This window comes from Calliopsis andreniformis, chromosome 3 (assembly GCF_051401765.1).
Source record: "Calliopsis andreniformis isolate RMS-2024a chromosome 3, iyCalAndr_principal, whole genome shotgun sequence".
NCBI lineage: Eukaryota > Metazoa > Arthropoda > Insecta > Hymenoptera > Andrenidae > Calliopsis > Calliopsis andreniformis.
The window spans coordinates 663,514-680,957 of record NC_135064.1 but is presented as its reverse complement, the minus strand read 5'-3'; the positions used below and the strand labels follow the sequence as shown (position 1 = coordinate 680,957).

The following is a 17,444-nucleotide window of genomic DNA, read 5'->3' as shown; positions in this document are numbered from 1 at the left end:
AACAGCCCCTTACGTTTCTATTTTGTCTAAGCACGTTCAGATCATTCAAGTTATTTGAATTCAAGTGGCTTGAACATAAGTGATTTGGAACAGTGTTATATTACTTGACTTGAAATATCCTTTTAAGTTTCAAGTGAAGTTGACGTTTTTTCAACTTTTCCTTACCTTAAAATACACATTAATTGATGTATACCATGATGTGTACTGTACCATACAGGGCAAACTTCAAATAAATCGACAAATATGTGAACATGAAAGAAGCTGTCCAAAGTGCATGTCTCGTTTGGAAAATATCAAATAACCAGCATGCACCACCTCTTCCGACGCCATTTTTATTATTTTTAGATGACAGTTTGAATTCAAGTTACAATTGAGAAGTGTTATATTTTATGGGTAAGGATGGTACTGGGAGCAGCTCGATTACACGGTTTCCAGCAAAATCACTTTATTGTATGCGTAGCATGGTCCGGCAATAATACACATATTGTTTGTAAAAAACATAAGAAGCTCAAGCACGCGGAAAAGACTAAAACAAGATGGGTGAACTCCCAGGTTCGGCAGCGCCGCCAAGTGTACAGAAAACTAAACTTACATATTTTTTATTGCTACTCTAACAAGAAGTTATTTGACTTGTACGAACACAAACTTGACGTCAAGCTACTTGAATTCAAGCTACTTGAATCCAAGTGACTTGAATTCAAGTAACTTAACTGATCTGAAGGAGGCTTTAACACCGATGCAAGCATCGCATGACAGTCGATCCCTCTCCCTTGCATATCCCTTGCATATCATGTAAGTAGTACATATATTGTACATGTATCTTAAATTTGCACAACTCAAGAAACATGATTTTTTAATGAGAACTATAAATCAGCTTTGATATGTTTGAAATACTTAGAACCAATTGTAAAATATCTATATCTACTAGAACTTATTTTTTAATAGACGGATAAAGAAAAATATGTTGGAAAACATTAAAAATTGTCCCATTTCAATCTTTATAAACATACAAACATATAGTTTATAATAAATGCGCCACAAATAAGTATGATTACCCTATTTGTAGTTCAGAAAATTAACTTTGATCCACTATTGTAACAGCAGATATTGAAGTGTAATCTTCACAAATAGCAGGAGATGCGGTAGCGTCTCGCTTCAAATATTTGAGTGGCGCGTGATGTAGCAGTGTACAGACCAAAAACGTGCATAAACTTTGATAGCGATTTACTCTTTTGATGCAGTGTGTAATGGCTTTTAACGATTGTCATATTGTTAAGTATCACCATACACGAAAAATGAGCTGCCAGAGCCGGCTTCTGCTACACCGCGAGGAAGTTGTCCAAATCTGTCAAGTTTTGGAGAAAAATGTTAATAATAAAAGTTGATACATGTAAGAACGATAATATAACAATAAATTAAAAAATCGAGGACTACTATAACAGCATGTCCTATCACGGGGGAAGTTGTTACACAACAAAAAGTAAATTAATGCAATGTTAAATTATTGAGGAGAGGTTCACCATGAGTAATCAGGTATTATTAATAATCGTATCAAAAAGTTATAAGTATAATATCAAAACTGTGCCTACATTACTTTTGGGGGGAATTAAAATCCTTTGGATGCTTTTGTTGGTGGATTAATGTTTTTGAAGATTTTTTGTGGATCAATTTCTTTGGAAATTTTTTGTGGGAACCAGAGTCCAAACCGAATTCAACTACTTGATGTTTTTAAAAAAACTTGTTTTTTTTTTTTATTTTTTCTTAACATCTTGTGTTAAAACACAAGAAAACGTGTATTAAATCTATACTATATCTATATATCTATATGTATATATGAAGAAACCTAAAGAAAACGGTTGTAAAAATATGCCTTGCTCTTGTAAAAATTAAACTGATCAAAAAACAACTGACTTACATTTGAATTAGTAGAAAAAAATTTACTTATGAAAGGTATAGCTATCATTTCTTTTTAATATTTTATTGGTGTAGTAGTTTATTCTATTCCTGTATACAATAAAATTCTCAAACAACTAAATGCATGATCTATTAATATAAAACACCCTAGTGCGTGATTTCATACCTTTGTAGTAGCTTGTTCAACAAATTTAATTGTATCAAGTTTTTAAACTGAATTCGTTCAAAGAAAGTGAATTTTAAAGCTACTTTATTTATACACTTCTGTTCTACTTGACATCTCGTCACAAAATATGTTATAAAACTCAACATTCTGAACAATATAAAACTTTACACAAATATAGGATCGAAATTTTTAGTAACAGAAGAAGAAATGATGTATAATTTGAAATATCCCTTCAGCGACCAAAATTACAATAATCGAAGTTATAATAGCAGATACAGATAGTTACCTAAGTGTGAGGCCGATATTACTATCATTGATATTTCAATTACCCAAGGAATGTTCTGTATTTTATTTTCACATTCCACATGTTGCATATGTATAATACACTATTACACGTCAATTTAATTTCGTATAATTTTTTATTTCATGTAATGTATACAACAACATTTGTATGTGTAACAATTTTGTATTGTGATCAAGAGAAGATGTTTTTTATACACCTGACTTAGAGACCGTAACATTATATAACTCCACTAAAAAGAAGAATACTTTCTATTAGATGAAACTTTCTTTAGGGGATGGTTTAAATCAACTCTGATTGGGTGTTTAAAAAATGTGTAGGCGTTTATAAAAGTGTCGTGGAAAGGAAGATAATCCTGAGATTTGAAAAAGTGAAAATTACGCGAAAATTACGTGAAAATTACGAACAAAGGTTAATTTTCGCTGCACCTTTACTGTGACATTCATGTTGCAATTGTCTGATGTTTGTATAGTATATTAAAAAGTGTATTTGTCACTCAAATCTCGAAACTCCCGTCACTCACAAATTAAGCATAAAAATTCTAAGGCACGCAACACTCAAACGAAATGATAAATACAGTATTATGTTTTATAAATAGAGTATTAGGTTCTGCAGTTTAGTGACTTTGGGCTCTACGTGCGTTTATTTTTTCCTTTCTTTTAAAAGCTATTTTCAACATTAGAAAGAGATATAAATTGGGGGAGCTTGGAAAAGTAAAGTGTTTTTGCTAGTTCTGTGATAGAAAACATAAAATTTAAAACAACTACAGAATGCATGGAGCCATTCCAATGATTTTGGAGTATGTTGTACATTATACAAAGTGAGAGTCTGAACAACTTTTATCTGAAAAATAATTAACCCTCGGTTTTAGTTTTCGAGATATTGCAAGAAACTATTGCTATTATTACAGTGAATTCTGTTTACACGTACGCGACCGTGGCACTGATGCGAGATCTTCAATTTGTTTACGAGAAATTCAATTGTATACTATTGAACAATTTATTTTATCCATCTTTAAATTGTTTCAAAAAAGGACAGTTCAAGTGTTAAAAAAGTTGTTGACTTTGAAACGTGCCGATTATTTAGTTCAAGAAAGAGTTTTACTCGACTAGATCTGAGAATCTACAAAATTATAACTGTGATTAACCATAAGATGTGGAATATTCTAATACTCTTTCTTTAATAATATTCAGAAGTGTCTCGCTATTACGATTTAGTACAACAGCTATAAATATTTCTCTTATTTCTCATTCAAATCCGTCAAATAACCATTGACATTCGATGTATCGATTTTTATGATACCTCCCTTTACCGAATTTCGCCTCATCGATTTTTACAATTTTACCAGGTTCTCCAATTTTCTGAAAACGGTGATCAAGACATCACAGAAAAATGGCTTTTCTATAAAATTGCCCCAATTGACGACGGTATGATCAACTATATCGAACTGATTCTTTAATATATTATAACACGGTGAATTAAGGTATAAATAACTTGATATGAACTGGCATGCTACGTTTAGCAAGATGTGGAAATGCTCAAACCATGAACCTTTCAGAATAGAAATTTTAAAATTGCATTTTTGAGTGATAATTTTACTGCCTGTTTGAATTTTCTTCCAGATATTGCTGGTGCAACCCATTATTTACAGCACTTCAAAATTCGAACTCTTGAAATACGAATATATAATCTAAAGCGCGATTCACGAATCACCGTGTGAAAGAACTCTAACGGCTCATTGGTTGTCACTGCGTGTCGTCGTGCGTCGCAACATCGCGTTTTTTGTCATTGTCACCGCAAAATTGCACTTCCACATACCACATATTATTTTATTCATAGAACGTATAGATGTGTAATATGAACGTGCTGTTCTTAACATGTTGAGTGCAGCGTCAATAGGAAAGACGATATTTTCTTCAATGTATGTATCAACATGTACTGAAGGTGTTACAATACTTTGAAATAGTTCACAGAAAGAAAGAAATCATAATAAAAAAAGTACAGCATTTACATGACAATTAGATTGCTCAAAGGGAATACAGTTTTATACATAATGTCTGGTCAATTTAATAAATTAATTAATATTTATCAGTTTGCTCGACCGTTTCAGTTATTATCACATTGTAAGAGGTTTAGTGGAGATGCGAAATGAAAGATGAGAGGTCTCTTCAGTAGTTCGGCTCGTTTTATTAACCTGCACGGCACATGCTCTAAATTATGCCATGTTTTTAACGACTCTTTTCGCCGTTGTAACTTGTTACAAATTTTGTGTTCCACTGACGATCGACAACTGTCGGCAATCTTCATCATTTCATTAAATGCAAATGTCTCGCATTTAAACGTCTACAGTTCGGTCTGACTGATTGACCGACTTCGGTCAAAGTCTGAGTAATATGTACATAATCTAAAATCTAAATACAACAATATGTACACTTACACTAGGTCAATCGCAGATCAAGCGTTTCATCTGGTCAGGCCCTACGACTCCTGCGAGCGGGTCATTCGACGCGAAATCGGGCACGTTTCGGAGCAAATTCTTGTAATTTGCTCAAATCTGAATATGTTGTAGTCTTTAACGATATTTAAACGTACCGTAAAGGATTTTTCAAAATTTTGAAAATTGTCGATTTTACAGCTGTTTGAAGTTAAGTGCTACCTTTTTTTTAAAAAATTATAGCTATTGAACTAGTAAGCAGATGGAGATGAGCTTTACGGTGCTTATAGAGAAAACATTGAAGTTTGTAAAAAAAATTATTTCATTTAAAAAAACTTGTTTTTTAATCATCTTTTTTGCAATTATTTTAAACAAATGCAGGTTTTTAAAATGATGCGCGATTTTAAAAATCTGAAAAAAAAGGAGAATATAGTTTGATCCTTCCCCTTGATGGACAAACTTTCAGAAAGATGGACATTTTAAAATTGGCCCTGTGAAAATTGCTGAAAGTTGACGCTGCGTCGAGTCGCACTGCTGTGGCGGACGCGTCGTCGCTGGCAGCCTACTCGTGTCCAGCGGACGAACGTGCGTTATTATTTGCGATCAAGGCGGCAAATATTGGTAACTCACTCTTTGTCAATGATACTTATTGACGAGTTCACATTCATTTTTGCCATGTGAAGTTGCAAAAAAGTGCCATTCTGCATTAATACCAAAATCTTCGAAATGAAAGCTAGGATTTAAGAGATTATATTTATGTTTTCAAGAATAAGACGAAGATTGAGTTACCAATATTTATTGATTGCATTAAACCTTGCAAATGCTCGGAGATAATGTAGAGTAATGTTGGGTGAAGTCGCCTTGATTCCAAATAATAACGCACGTTCGCCCGCTGGAGTCGAGTAGGCTGCTAGCGACGACGCGCCCGCCACAGCAGTGCGACTCGACGCAGCGTCAACTTTCGGCAATTTTCACAGGGCCAATTTTAAAATGTCCATCTTTTTGAAAGTTTGTCCATCAAGGGGAAGGATCAAACTATATTCTCCTTTTTTTTCAGATTTTTAAAATCGCGCATCATCTTAAAAACCTGCATTTGTTTAAAATAATTGCAAAAAAGATGATTAAAAAACAAGTTTTTTTAAATGAAATAATTTTTTTACAAACTTCAATGTTTTCTCTATAAGCACCGTAAAGCTCATCTCCATCCGCTTACTAGTTCAATAGCTATAATTTAAAAAAAAAAAGGTAGCACTTAACTTCAAACAGCTGTAAAATCGACAATTTTAAAAATTTTGAAAAATCCTTTAGGGCACGTTTAAATATCGTTAAAGACTACAACATATTCAAATTTGAGCAAATTACAAGAACTTGCTCCGAAACGTGCCCGATTTCGCGTGGAATGACCCGGTTGTAATGCGTACCTTTGTAGGTGCTAGATGTATATGTATTGCACTTGTTCCGTTCTTTCTTCCCTTCTTCAATAATATACATATGTATGTAGAATGTGAATATTTAAACTTATAACGTAACAAATTATAAAGTCTCAAGCATCAGAAGTAAATTCTAAATTACGTACTGACTCTTTAACGTACAGATTTTAAATTATTTTCTTATTTAATTCAATGATATCACTTTTCATTTTAATTTTCCGCAATAATAATAGATTCACTATAATAATGGATGCAACAATTAACTAATATTTTTTCAATAAGTTGCTGAATGAAAAGAACAATATGTAACTAATTATTTGCCCTTACTTATAATTACGGGTACACAAACTTCTTTTATTCTTTTTTTAGAGTAAACATTCTGCAAAATCGATTCGCAAATTCGACATAAAACGTACGAACTTTGACAAATATTTACACACACATCAGAAATAGCTGCTATGATATATTTACCTTCTTTTTTTTTTAAATAAGCCGTGTTATTATGAAAAGAGAATATAAAAAACAATCTGATATCCTTTGAATTTGTAAGTCTCTTGTTATTACTTGGGATTTTGCATCACTGCGATGATGAAACGCCGCGCGATTGAACGCCACACTGCTCCTACAAGCAGTGTGCCTCCAATCGTATTGCGTTTGACGAAATCTAACCATTCTGTCCCAAGGCACCAGTCCCAAACTGTTAAATGAAAACAGATGCGGAACGCAGCGTCGCTGACGTTTGGGAATAGCATGGGTTCTTATGGCGAGCGTTTGGACGGCTGACTGGTCATTTTTACCTAAACGCATCGGTTGCAAACGCTTAATGGAAAACAGCACCATACTTCTCCCATTTGAGCAGTGCTCTGCGATTATTCGCCGCGTTTAATCGCGGCAGTTAAATGCGCAAAGGAAATCCGACCTTAATCGTTCCCGAATCCTACTAATATCGGTATCTTGGTTCTGCTTTATTGAGGGGGTGAATTCGAAATTAGTACCCTCTAAGACCAAAATGATGTGACATTGATTCCACGCGTCTACATGTTTAATGCAGGATCCAGTACGACATTCGATTTGAAAGTCATACTGTTGCAGAAACTTTGTCTACCGCGCAATTTGAGGGTTTATGTTCTGTTTGTTCAATGTAAGTCGGAAGCTATCGCAGTCGGTCAGAACCTTAAATAATCTGCCCAACAAATAAATGTGAAAACATTTGAAGGTATAAACGGTTGCGAGATATTCCAATTCGAAGCTATGATACTTTGATTCGGACAGTGTCGTCCGTTGACTAAACTATGACACGGTCTGCAACCTTTTGTCCACTTGCCTCTGCAATAATATCGTCCCAAACCAGCTCGCGAACGCGTCAGAGTGTAACTCAGTTACTTGTACTAGCTGAGTATATGACAAGGACCGATTGGGTAGCCAACTGCTTCTTCAGCAGGTTGAATGCCTCGTATTCTTCGCTTTCAAACTTGAACTTATTGCTTTTTATGATGTCATACAGTGGTTTAGCCTGAGGTGATCTACGCGAGGAATAATCAACACAGATTAGGCACAAAATACTTTATTTTGTTCGATGTTGAAGGGCAAGCGAGCCACAGCTAAAACGACCGTCCAAGAGACGCTTCGTAGCAATCTGCCTTTTCATTAGCAGTGCCCAAAACTTGGGACCTCGAATTTTCTGTTCGTAGAGTGATGTGGCGATGGAGGAAAAACACATGGCCCACGCGGTTTATTGCATGGCCTGCGCTAGGGCCTACGAGTCAAACCGACGTTGCCAGCTCGCCGAGAAAATCGCTTTTCCATCGTCTAACGCGTCACCACAAGCCATTCTCGACAAATTAGGTACAGCGGACTAGTCTAACGAATTGGTGTACCGGTCTCATAGTATGCGGAGTTGCATAATTCATTATCGTCGTCGCATATTCTCTGCTAGGCCGTATGCCTTCTCTGCTTATAGAATACCCAAGACAGCTTATTTTTCGATGTAAAAATGAACACTTACTCAACCTTAGACTCCTTAAATTATATCGATGCCCAATCCAAAATATTTCGCACAGCATTCGGAGGTGCTCCCCGATTCTTTCGGTGACGACTATAATGTTGTCGATATATAACGAGATTTCGTTTTGCTCGTTGAGGGGTTTAAAAATGTTTTCAATGTATCGTTGAAATGCATGCGGAGCGTTTGTCAAATCGAAATGCATTCTCTGATATTTAAAATGTCCTGAGGACATTACGAAAGGCGTATATTTAATTGACATCTCCCCTACTTTGACACGACGAAACCAGTCCTTTAGGTCGAGTTTACTAAAATAAATTTACTGAAATAAAATATTTTATTTCCTACCTTGTCTAAATGATCTTTAACTGAAAGGGTGAGGAAATTACACCTCATCGTAACCTTATTTATCTCGCGATAGTCTACGCATAGTCTCAGCTCCTCATTTTTTTAATGAACCAACGCTATAGGTCTAGCGTATTCTGATTTACCCGGTCTAATGGTCCATTTCTTTAACAAATCCTCGAACATCACGTGCAGCTTTTGCTGATTTGAGAACGCTAATCTCTTTCGACGGAAACAAATCGATTTATCGTGCTTTAACTGTATGTGCGTCTCGAAATCGATAGGAACAGGCTTGACGTGCACCTCTAAAACCTTGTCATATGCTTCTCGTACTCTAACTATGTCGGACGTGTTTAGGGAGTTTGCTAAATCCAATTGATCAGACGCTTTCGACGTATCATTCATCACAGCAATATTTAAAATCTCATGTGCACCATTATCCTCTGTCTCTTCGACAGGGACAGCTAAACGCAAATGTACAGGGATGAAACTGACTTTGATTAGGCTAACTAGACTCTAAATCTACCACCACAACGGCGTCATAGATACAGATGTTACCACCTCTATCTTCAACATCATATTTTACCGAGACAAGATAAGGAGTGATCAGCGGCGCAGATGATTTTAACTGTCAACATTATCGACAGTTTGTTGTTTTCGGAAACGATTTTTCGTACGGTGATCAACGACGCAACAGCTAAAACACGCACTTCGCTGGCGTTTAGACTGTTGACAACCATTAACCAGTTGACCTTGTGCAGCACAAGTGTAGTAGGTCACCCGATCACTTTTCGTTGATAGCTCCTGATGTCGTCGGTTCTGATGAAATTTTGTTTCATTAATTACTCCGTTAGAATAAACTTCCATGCATCGATCCCATTTCTGAGTATGTTGTAGGAGGTTTGATGGAGATACGAAGTAAAAGATGAGAGATCTCTTCAGTAGATTGAATCGTTTTATTAACTGTCACGGCACATGCTTCAAATTACGCCATGCTTCCCGTTTTCGCAGTTAGTTTGTTACAAATTTCGTGTTTGATTACCAATCGATAGTCGTCAACGACTTCGGCAATCTTCGTCGTTCCATGGATTCACGGTATCGCTTACGCACACGTATACACGACGTTCTCGGAACGTCTTACATTTAAGTGACTACAACATATTATATTATTTATTTGGTCCATAGTATATGGTATGTAGTAAATGTCATATAAATCAATAATCGTCCCATAGAAACCTATTGGCTTCTACGTTGCTATACTCACATAATTTAGTACATACATCGACATAAAAAATATAGGTACAGTCACGGATCACACACAAATGAAATTAATATAATTGTCATCTTAACTATCAGATTAACATTTTATCTTGAATTTAGTTAAAGATAACTTTTAAAACTGAGGTGATACACGTGGAGGATAATGACTATACACTCTGTCTAACACTAATATTTATTTATACCATTTTCACATAGATTCAAATAGAATCATGGAAAGTAAAAATTACTTCCAGTAAACTTGCCCTCGTGTTGAGGGTAGCGAAATCGAATGGTTTAGTGTTCAACCCAAGAAAGTCGACAATGGAATAGCCACTCTGGCCCGCTGTCGTTGTTTTGTCGAGGACAACATGTCGTAAACCTTATATAAAATAATTATGCCTTAATCTTCTTGTTTTTTTCTTTCTGAAACCGTTTTTAGATTTTAACTTTGCTTCCTTGAGATAATTTACTAGCTGATCGAATTAACAGTTTTCTCTTTTTCATAGTATTTATAGCATGATATAAAGTATAAATGATATTATTTTTTACTTTTATTTACGTTTTCTATTAGTAGATAGGTTACAAACCAATAATGTGCAATTAAAAAAGTAACAGAAATTGAAATTACGTCACAAAACATACACTTCCCTATATTTTAGTTCTATCGTATGCTTTTTAAAGATTTTTATGTTTTCAAACACTTTTATTTTTTGGTGAAGTTACAGAATCAAAAGAAACTCTACTCAATTATTAGCCATCCAGTTCTTTAAAAAAGTTACTATATGTAGAATATTATTAGAGCTACTCCAGTAATGTTATGGACGAGAGCCGCTCTCGGGTCTGGTCGCGACTCTCGTCCGCGACTGGTAGTCGATTCGACTTCCTTTGCTCTCGGTCGCCGAGATAATTGGTACACGACCGGAGAAGCAAAAAAAAGGGTCTCGCTCGAGCTCGATGCCCGAAATCAAGACGTCAGAAAAGACAAGGATAGCACTAGGGATTTAATAGAATTATCCCGATAAAAATGATATCAAATACGACATGATTCCTATTATTTATAATAAAGATATTTAAATAATAAAGGTTGGAACCCTGCGACGGTTACGGAAAATCGTCAAAGTTACTTTTCCATCAGTTCTTTACGAGCTACAAATGACAGTAAATGAAGATTTGGCTAACAGAATTTATGTATATTATATTTAATCGATGTCGGAAAGAAGATATTGAAAATAAAAAAATAAAAATTTCTAAACATTTAAAACGAAACTTATATACTTTTTGTGTTACGCTTTCATTTTCTTAATAATTTAAATCATTAAGTAATTAAACAGAAAAATATGAGGGAATAATAGGGAGTTAGCCCTACTACGAGAGCCGCGCTCGTCGAATCGACTACCACTCACGGACGAGAATCGCGCTCGGGTCTAGTCGTGCCTTAGAATCGACTACCATTCACGGACGAGAGCAGCGCTCGGGACTGGTCGTGCTTAAAATCGACTACCACTGACGGACGGGAGTCGCGCCCGGGTCTGTTTACGTAACGCGATGAGCATGACCTTTCGTTCTACAAACCAAGTTTTATGTATCTTTGTTAAAAATAATCGGAATCATGTCGTGTTTGACATCATTTTAATCGGGAGAGCACAAGGAATCGATTGGTATTACTTGCGTGAAAATCCGTTCGCGTATAAGAAACTTCAATTTTTCTTATTTAAATCCCTAATGCTATCGTTGTTTTTTATGACGTCCTTGTTCTCGGGCGTCGAGCTCGAACGCGATGGTTCCAAGAATTGGTTTCTCGGCGGCACGTATCAAACGAGGTAGTGGGGATAAACCACAGCTCTCGTCCGTGTAAACGAAACGGCTCTCGTCCGCAACATTACTGTATTGTATTTATAAGAAGTCTTGCATGACTGAGAAGTATAAAAATTGTTTTCAAATCGTTATAAAAACAAGTAGAACAAATTTATGTCAGCATTGTATGTTACACTCGATATCAGAGATGAAATTTTTAGGCGCTGTTTAGGCGGTGCCACTGCCTTTGAGTTCACTGGCGAGAAAATCGCCTTGTAAATTTTACATCGTTTTGAAAACTGTAAAAATTGAAGTATTTGTAACAATAGAATACACCAGTTTTTTGTAAATCATCTTCATATAATGGACATCTATAAAATAATATCTATCGATATAAAATACCTTTTTTGTCTTATTAAAATAATACCTATATAATATGTAGATATATATTTACCTATGTTTATCAGTAACACTATGTTTACTTAACTTTGGATCTTAATAGGTTAATTCAGTAAGTATTAGAAACTTTTCTGACTAGTGACAGTAAATATATATTAAAATATAAAAAAAGTTCGCAAATGTTTTAATGGGATTATTTGTGTTTTCAGAAATATGAGAAGACGAATGGAGCATTGTATCCCAATATTCCTTGTTACACTGGTACTACAAGGAATAATCTCAGTGAATGGTGAATACCAGTCATCAGGAAGTCATGGTAAGAATAATTAAATTTTATATGCTAACAAGTAGGAGTGTCTTTGAGCCAAAGTTTTCACGAAGATAAGCAAATACACTGAATGTTACATTTATTGCCATAATCTTTAATTCTTAAGTTATACGAAAGTTATGTACACTAGTCCATATCTGTAGTAGTAAAACTTGGAAATACATACGTAGAAATTGTTATTTTATCGTAACATAGTTGGTTTGTGGATTGTGATTCATAAACTTGCAAAAAAATTGTGAAACAAATGTAAGATAACATCGCAAATGCATAATTCTTGTGATTTTCGAATCATTGTTAGGGAATTACTACTATAAATTATGAATTTTTATACTTTGTTAGATATTCTTTTCTAGTAACTTTTTGTAAACGTTTGGGGATGTTAAAAATAATTTTTATCAAATAATCATGTGATAATAGTCTTTCATTCTTCTATTAATAGCATTTTCAGCTCTCCCTTTTTTTTTTATTTAAATTTTATAAATATTACAATCTAATAATAATTATTTGCTAATGCATACGTATAAGTGAATGTAGCAGCAACAGTTTTTTTTTTTTAAATATTTCTGCAACTAAGACCGAGCATCGGTTATATATTGTAACGTGATTGCCCGCTGTAAGTCGTGTTCACAGCCGACGATCCAGCGATCTCGTACCGCATGCTCCTCACGTCGTTAATTTTTATGGGGCGCCAAGTATTGTGTGATACCAGAGAGAAAAGTGTGTTTCCGAAATTTTGTACGGCCTGGGTTAGGTAAAGACGCGGAGAGGGGCTGGGTGTTTTTCAAGTGCAAGGTTAGGAACGATTACGGATCTCGGATACTCTCACGGCGATAATGCCAGTGAATACTTAGTTGATTTGATAGAAGATGGTGTATTTCCAGCAACGTTGTGCAATAAATACGACGTAGGTTACACGCGGGGCCCGCGGCTCCTAGACCGCGGGGACGATAAACTTAACATTACTCGTTCAATGGTCGCGAATTCAAACGTACGAGTTACGACGTGGTTACGTCAAGTACGACATCCGCGTGACAAGGTTTCGTAGACAAAAATCCCGAAAGGAACATCGTGAATAGCACGAACATGATATGGTTTGCGTCCGCAGGTTGTTGATAATCCTGTTCACTAGCTTCCTACCACTAGGCCGTGACGACTACCAGGAGTCCAGTGATTATCTTTACGAGCACGATATTCTAATGGACTCTCGAGGAAGTTTGAAAAGAAGTGCTTACCGTATATCCGGTGCCTCTCAGCGTCTTTTGTAGGAAAAAGAACGAGACTTCCGCGCTCATCAGAATTTCGTTACGCGGCGCTTCCTTCGAGCCTCTCGCTTGGTTGACGCATCTCACATCATTATCGGCCTATTCCTAACCCTGACGCATGGATCCTCGTTGATGCGACCAGTAATCTCCTTTCTCGACCAATAATTCCATGCCAAGCTTATGTATTAGGTGTGTATACAGGGTGTCCCACATAAGGTGGCGGAGCCGTAAAGGGGAGATTCTTGGGGTGATTCTAAACAACCTTTTCCCTTGCAAAAATGTTTTCTGAAGCATTGTTAACGAGTTATTAACGAAAAACATGAACCAATCAGAGAGCGCCTATAGCGGACGGACGCCGTCCAGTCCTCAAGATCACTACGCCTCAAGATCACTACGTTATTGCCCAATTTCTCCTAAACTATTAGATGCAAAATTACGAAAAAAATCAGTGACGCGTTAGCTATCGTGACACATATTATGGAATTTTTTCAAATTTTTAAATTAATTATCCAAGTTGTAAAAAATAAAAAACGAGGAAAAAGAATTTAAAAATGCCGATTTAGTAAAGTAATGCCATAGTAAAAAAAATAAAAAGCAGTGTTTTCGTAATTCCTACGGTTTGTACGTTATTTTACTGTGTATTAAAACATTGAAAACTGTACAAGAATACTTATTTCATAATGAATGAACAAAAATTGGACGTATTAGTTGCTGTAATCGGCAAAAAGTACGAAAACATTGATTTTTATTTGTTTAATTATGACGGTTCAAAGCAAAAAATGTTTAAATAAATTGAAATTAATACTATGACTCCCTCATTCCAGTAAGCAGACATGTTATTACTATCTGTACAACTCACCCATTCAACACCCATTAAACACGTGCTTCACTGGGTCACTGTGCCGATTCTGGGCCTTAGGGGATGATGCACAGGTAGTCTACAGCCTAAGTCCTGCTGATTGCAGGCATACAATACCTCAGGAAGTCATCTTGCATTTATAACCCTCCGCGGTCACTAACACTAATCACTTTACCAAACAAGCACTTGACATTTTAACGATCGACAATCACGAAACACACTGAACTAAAAATCCCACGATCGTGAATTATTTTGAAACATTCTGCGGCGCAACGTCTGCAATGCCGTGGCATTCCATAAATAAAAACAAGATGTTACACAGTTCGGCGGCGAAATTACGATCGATACTGACGATTCTTTCCGAAGTTTCTTTCCTCGTGCCCTCGCATCTCTCCAGCGCGACTTCGCGGGGTGTAGCTTCGTCAAAATACTCGAACGTGATTTGGTAGTTGACACCAAGGAAGTTGGGTCTTCCTCGGTTACTTTTTTTAGTGGAAGTGGTAATCTTTTCTTCCGATCGAGAAAGTTGTAAACAAATTCATGAGGGAACGAAATATATATATATATATATACAGGGTGTAACAAAAATGTCGCAGTTCCTTAAAAGGGGTGATTCAGGGAGTGATTTGAAACAACTTTTTCCTTAGCGAAAATGTAAGATGAGGCTTCGTTAACGAGTTATTAACGAAAAACACCGGCCAATGAGAGCGCGAGTTTGCCGCCCGAGCGACCGCGGTAGCGTTGGGTACGCGCGCTAGATGCTACGGTTGTACTCCGAACAAGAAAGTCGTCATACATCGAAGAAAATAGCATTAGTATGAAAACTGAAAGCGACATAATAAATAATACCGAGTTCTTTTTTTGTGTATCACTTGAAGTGAATAATTACTTAAAATCGAGGAAAACTACGTGCAACGTAAAAACACGAATATGTAAATTTCTTATTCGCATAACGTATAAACGAAAAAGCAATACAACGAAAAATAAAGGAAGAAGAGGACAAACTTCACCTGTAGTTTGTAAACCTGTGTCACTGGGTCACTGTACCGATCCTGGTCATCGACCGTCGAAATGGTTTATGCTAGGGCACGCGTTTAGGTAATTTATGGCTTTATTGCTTTGGTTTCGAAGGAGACATGATCTCGGAGTGTCCGAACAAGGAAGGTCTGAGGTGCTAAAACTACGTGGGGGGTACAAGGAGCTTCTTTGGAAAAATTCTACCCAAACCTAACCCAAACCATTCCGACGGTCGATGACCAGTATCGGTACAGTGACCCAGTGACACAGATTTACAAACTACAGATCAATTGCATTTAATTCATTAATGATTATTATTTTTTAAATCTAACGCAGACTACTTTCAACGTTTCTATCTTCAACGTTAATTCTCCAATTCTCCGTTCATTTCTTTTGTTGCATTGCTTTTTCGTTTATACGTTATGCAAATATTTTCATACTAATGCTATTTCCTTCGACGCATGCCGATTTTCTTGTTCGGAGTACAACCGTAGCACCCAGCGCGTACCCAACGCTACCGCAGTCGCTCGGACGGCAAACTCGCGCTCTCATTGGCCGGTGTTTTTCATTAATAACTCGTTAACGAAGCCTCATCTTACATTTTCGCTAAGGAAAAAGTTGTTTCAAATCACCCCCTGAATCACCCCTTTTAAGGAACTGCGACATTTTTGTTACACCCTGTATATATGCGTAGATAATGGGCTCTGGTAATTACTGTCAAAAGTTACGGGGACGTAACACAACTCGAAATATCTCTTTTCTTGGCCCTAGCTCTAACCAACTTAAAACATCTCTTTTCCTGATTCTAGCTCTAACCAACTCGAAACATCTCTTTTACTGGCCCTAGCTCTAACCCAATTCAAATCCCCTTTTTGCTACCTACCCTCGGCCTGCCACCATAATTTTCAAGCATATACAAATTTATATCTCGAAAACGAAAAGAGAGCGACAATTACTTCATTTAGAAAAATTAATCCACGTATCAAGATACATGGTATAAAAAAGTTTCAAAGAAATCGGTGAGGAGGCACGTATTCTAAATAATTACCAAAAATTTTGATCCTCAACACGAAGTTTAGTTTAACCCTTACCTACAAATTCAATACTATGTTTTACCGTTTTATGGATATATCCACGGGCAGTAAGTCCCGCGTAACTTTTAAAACTGTCCGTGTGTATTTCACTGCCGGCAATTACATGTCTATCGATGATGTCGATTAAAGTCGATGCCTCTCGATTTTCAACGACTATCATTCGACAATCGTTCGTTTTGGTATCGACTATACCTAATACCCAGTGGCTTTCCACTCTTCTGCCACGATTGTATTTTCTTTTTCAAAATTTGGCTTCGTCAATCTTTTATAAATGCAATAATATAAAATTAACAATGTGTCACTACAGAATAAAAACTAAGAAAAGAAATGGAAAAAGTACTATAGAACAGTTATATAAGATACCTGAACAATGATACGAGATCCAGATTCGGAAATGCCTCCCAATTTAGGCATTCCTGCTTGAATTTTTGAGAAATGATCTACAACCATTTCTCGGCAATATTGATACCGCGCAGAAATAGTGGCAGATGATAAATTGGTACTATCTTCTTCTGTGAAGTCGCACAATTCGTGGGCAGTATCTTCGTACGAAAAATCTCGCGTGAAACAATACATCAATCTAAAACGAGCATTACAAAAACAAAAAAACGTTTTTAAGAATCTTCTAAATTTTTTAATCGTTAATTTGATGAAATCACGAAAAATAATTCTAACTTTATCGCTTTATCAAAAGGCAAACGGACATCCTCAAAAAAGGAATCAACTGTGGCTGTAAATTGTTTGCATCTGGACCTTCCAACCGAACAGAGGAACCGCCCAGCACCGTGTTGCGATGACTTATATAATTTCATCGGCTTTCGATGGACAGAACAATTTTT

At 36.2% G+C, this 17,444-nt stretch overlaps 1 protein-coding gene across 1 annotated transcript in view; it reads left to right on the top strand.

Annotated features, from left to right (window-relative positions):
* Window positions 1–17,444, top strand: part of LOC143188789 (peroxidase) — a 154,285-nt gene that overhangs the window by 24,664 nt on the left and 112,177 nt on the right. The window contains exon 2 of the mRNA XM_076393232.1: window positions 12,255–12,361. Coding sequence (XP_076249347.1) covers window positions 12,259–12,361 — 103 coding nt within the window. The 5' untranslated portion in view covers window positions 12,255–12,258. The remainder of the gene's footprint in view (window positions 1–12,254; window positions 12,362–17,444) is intronic.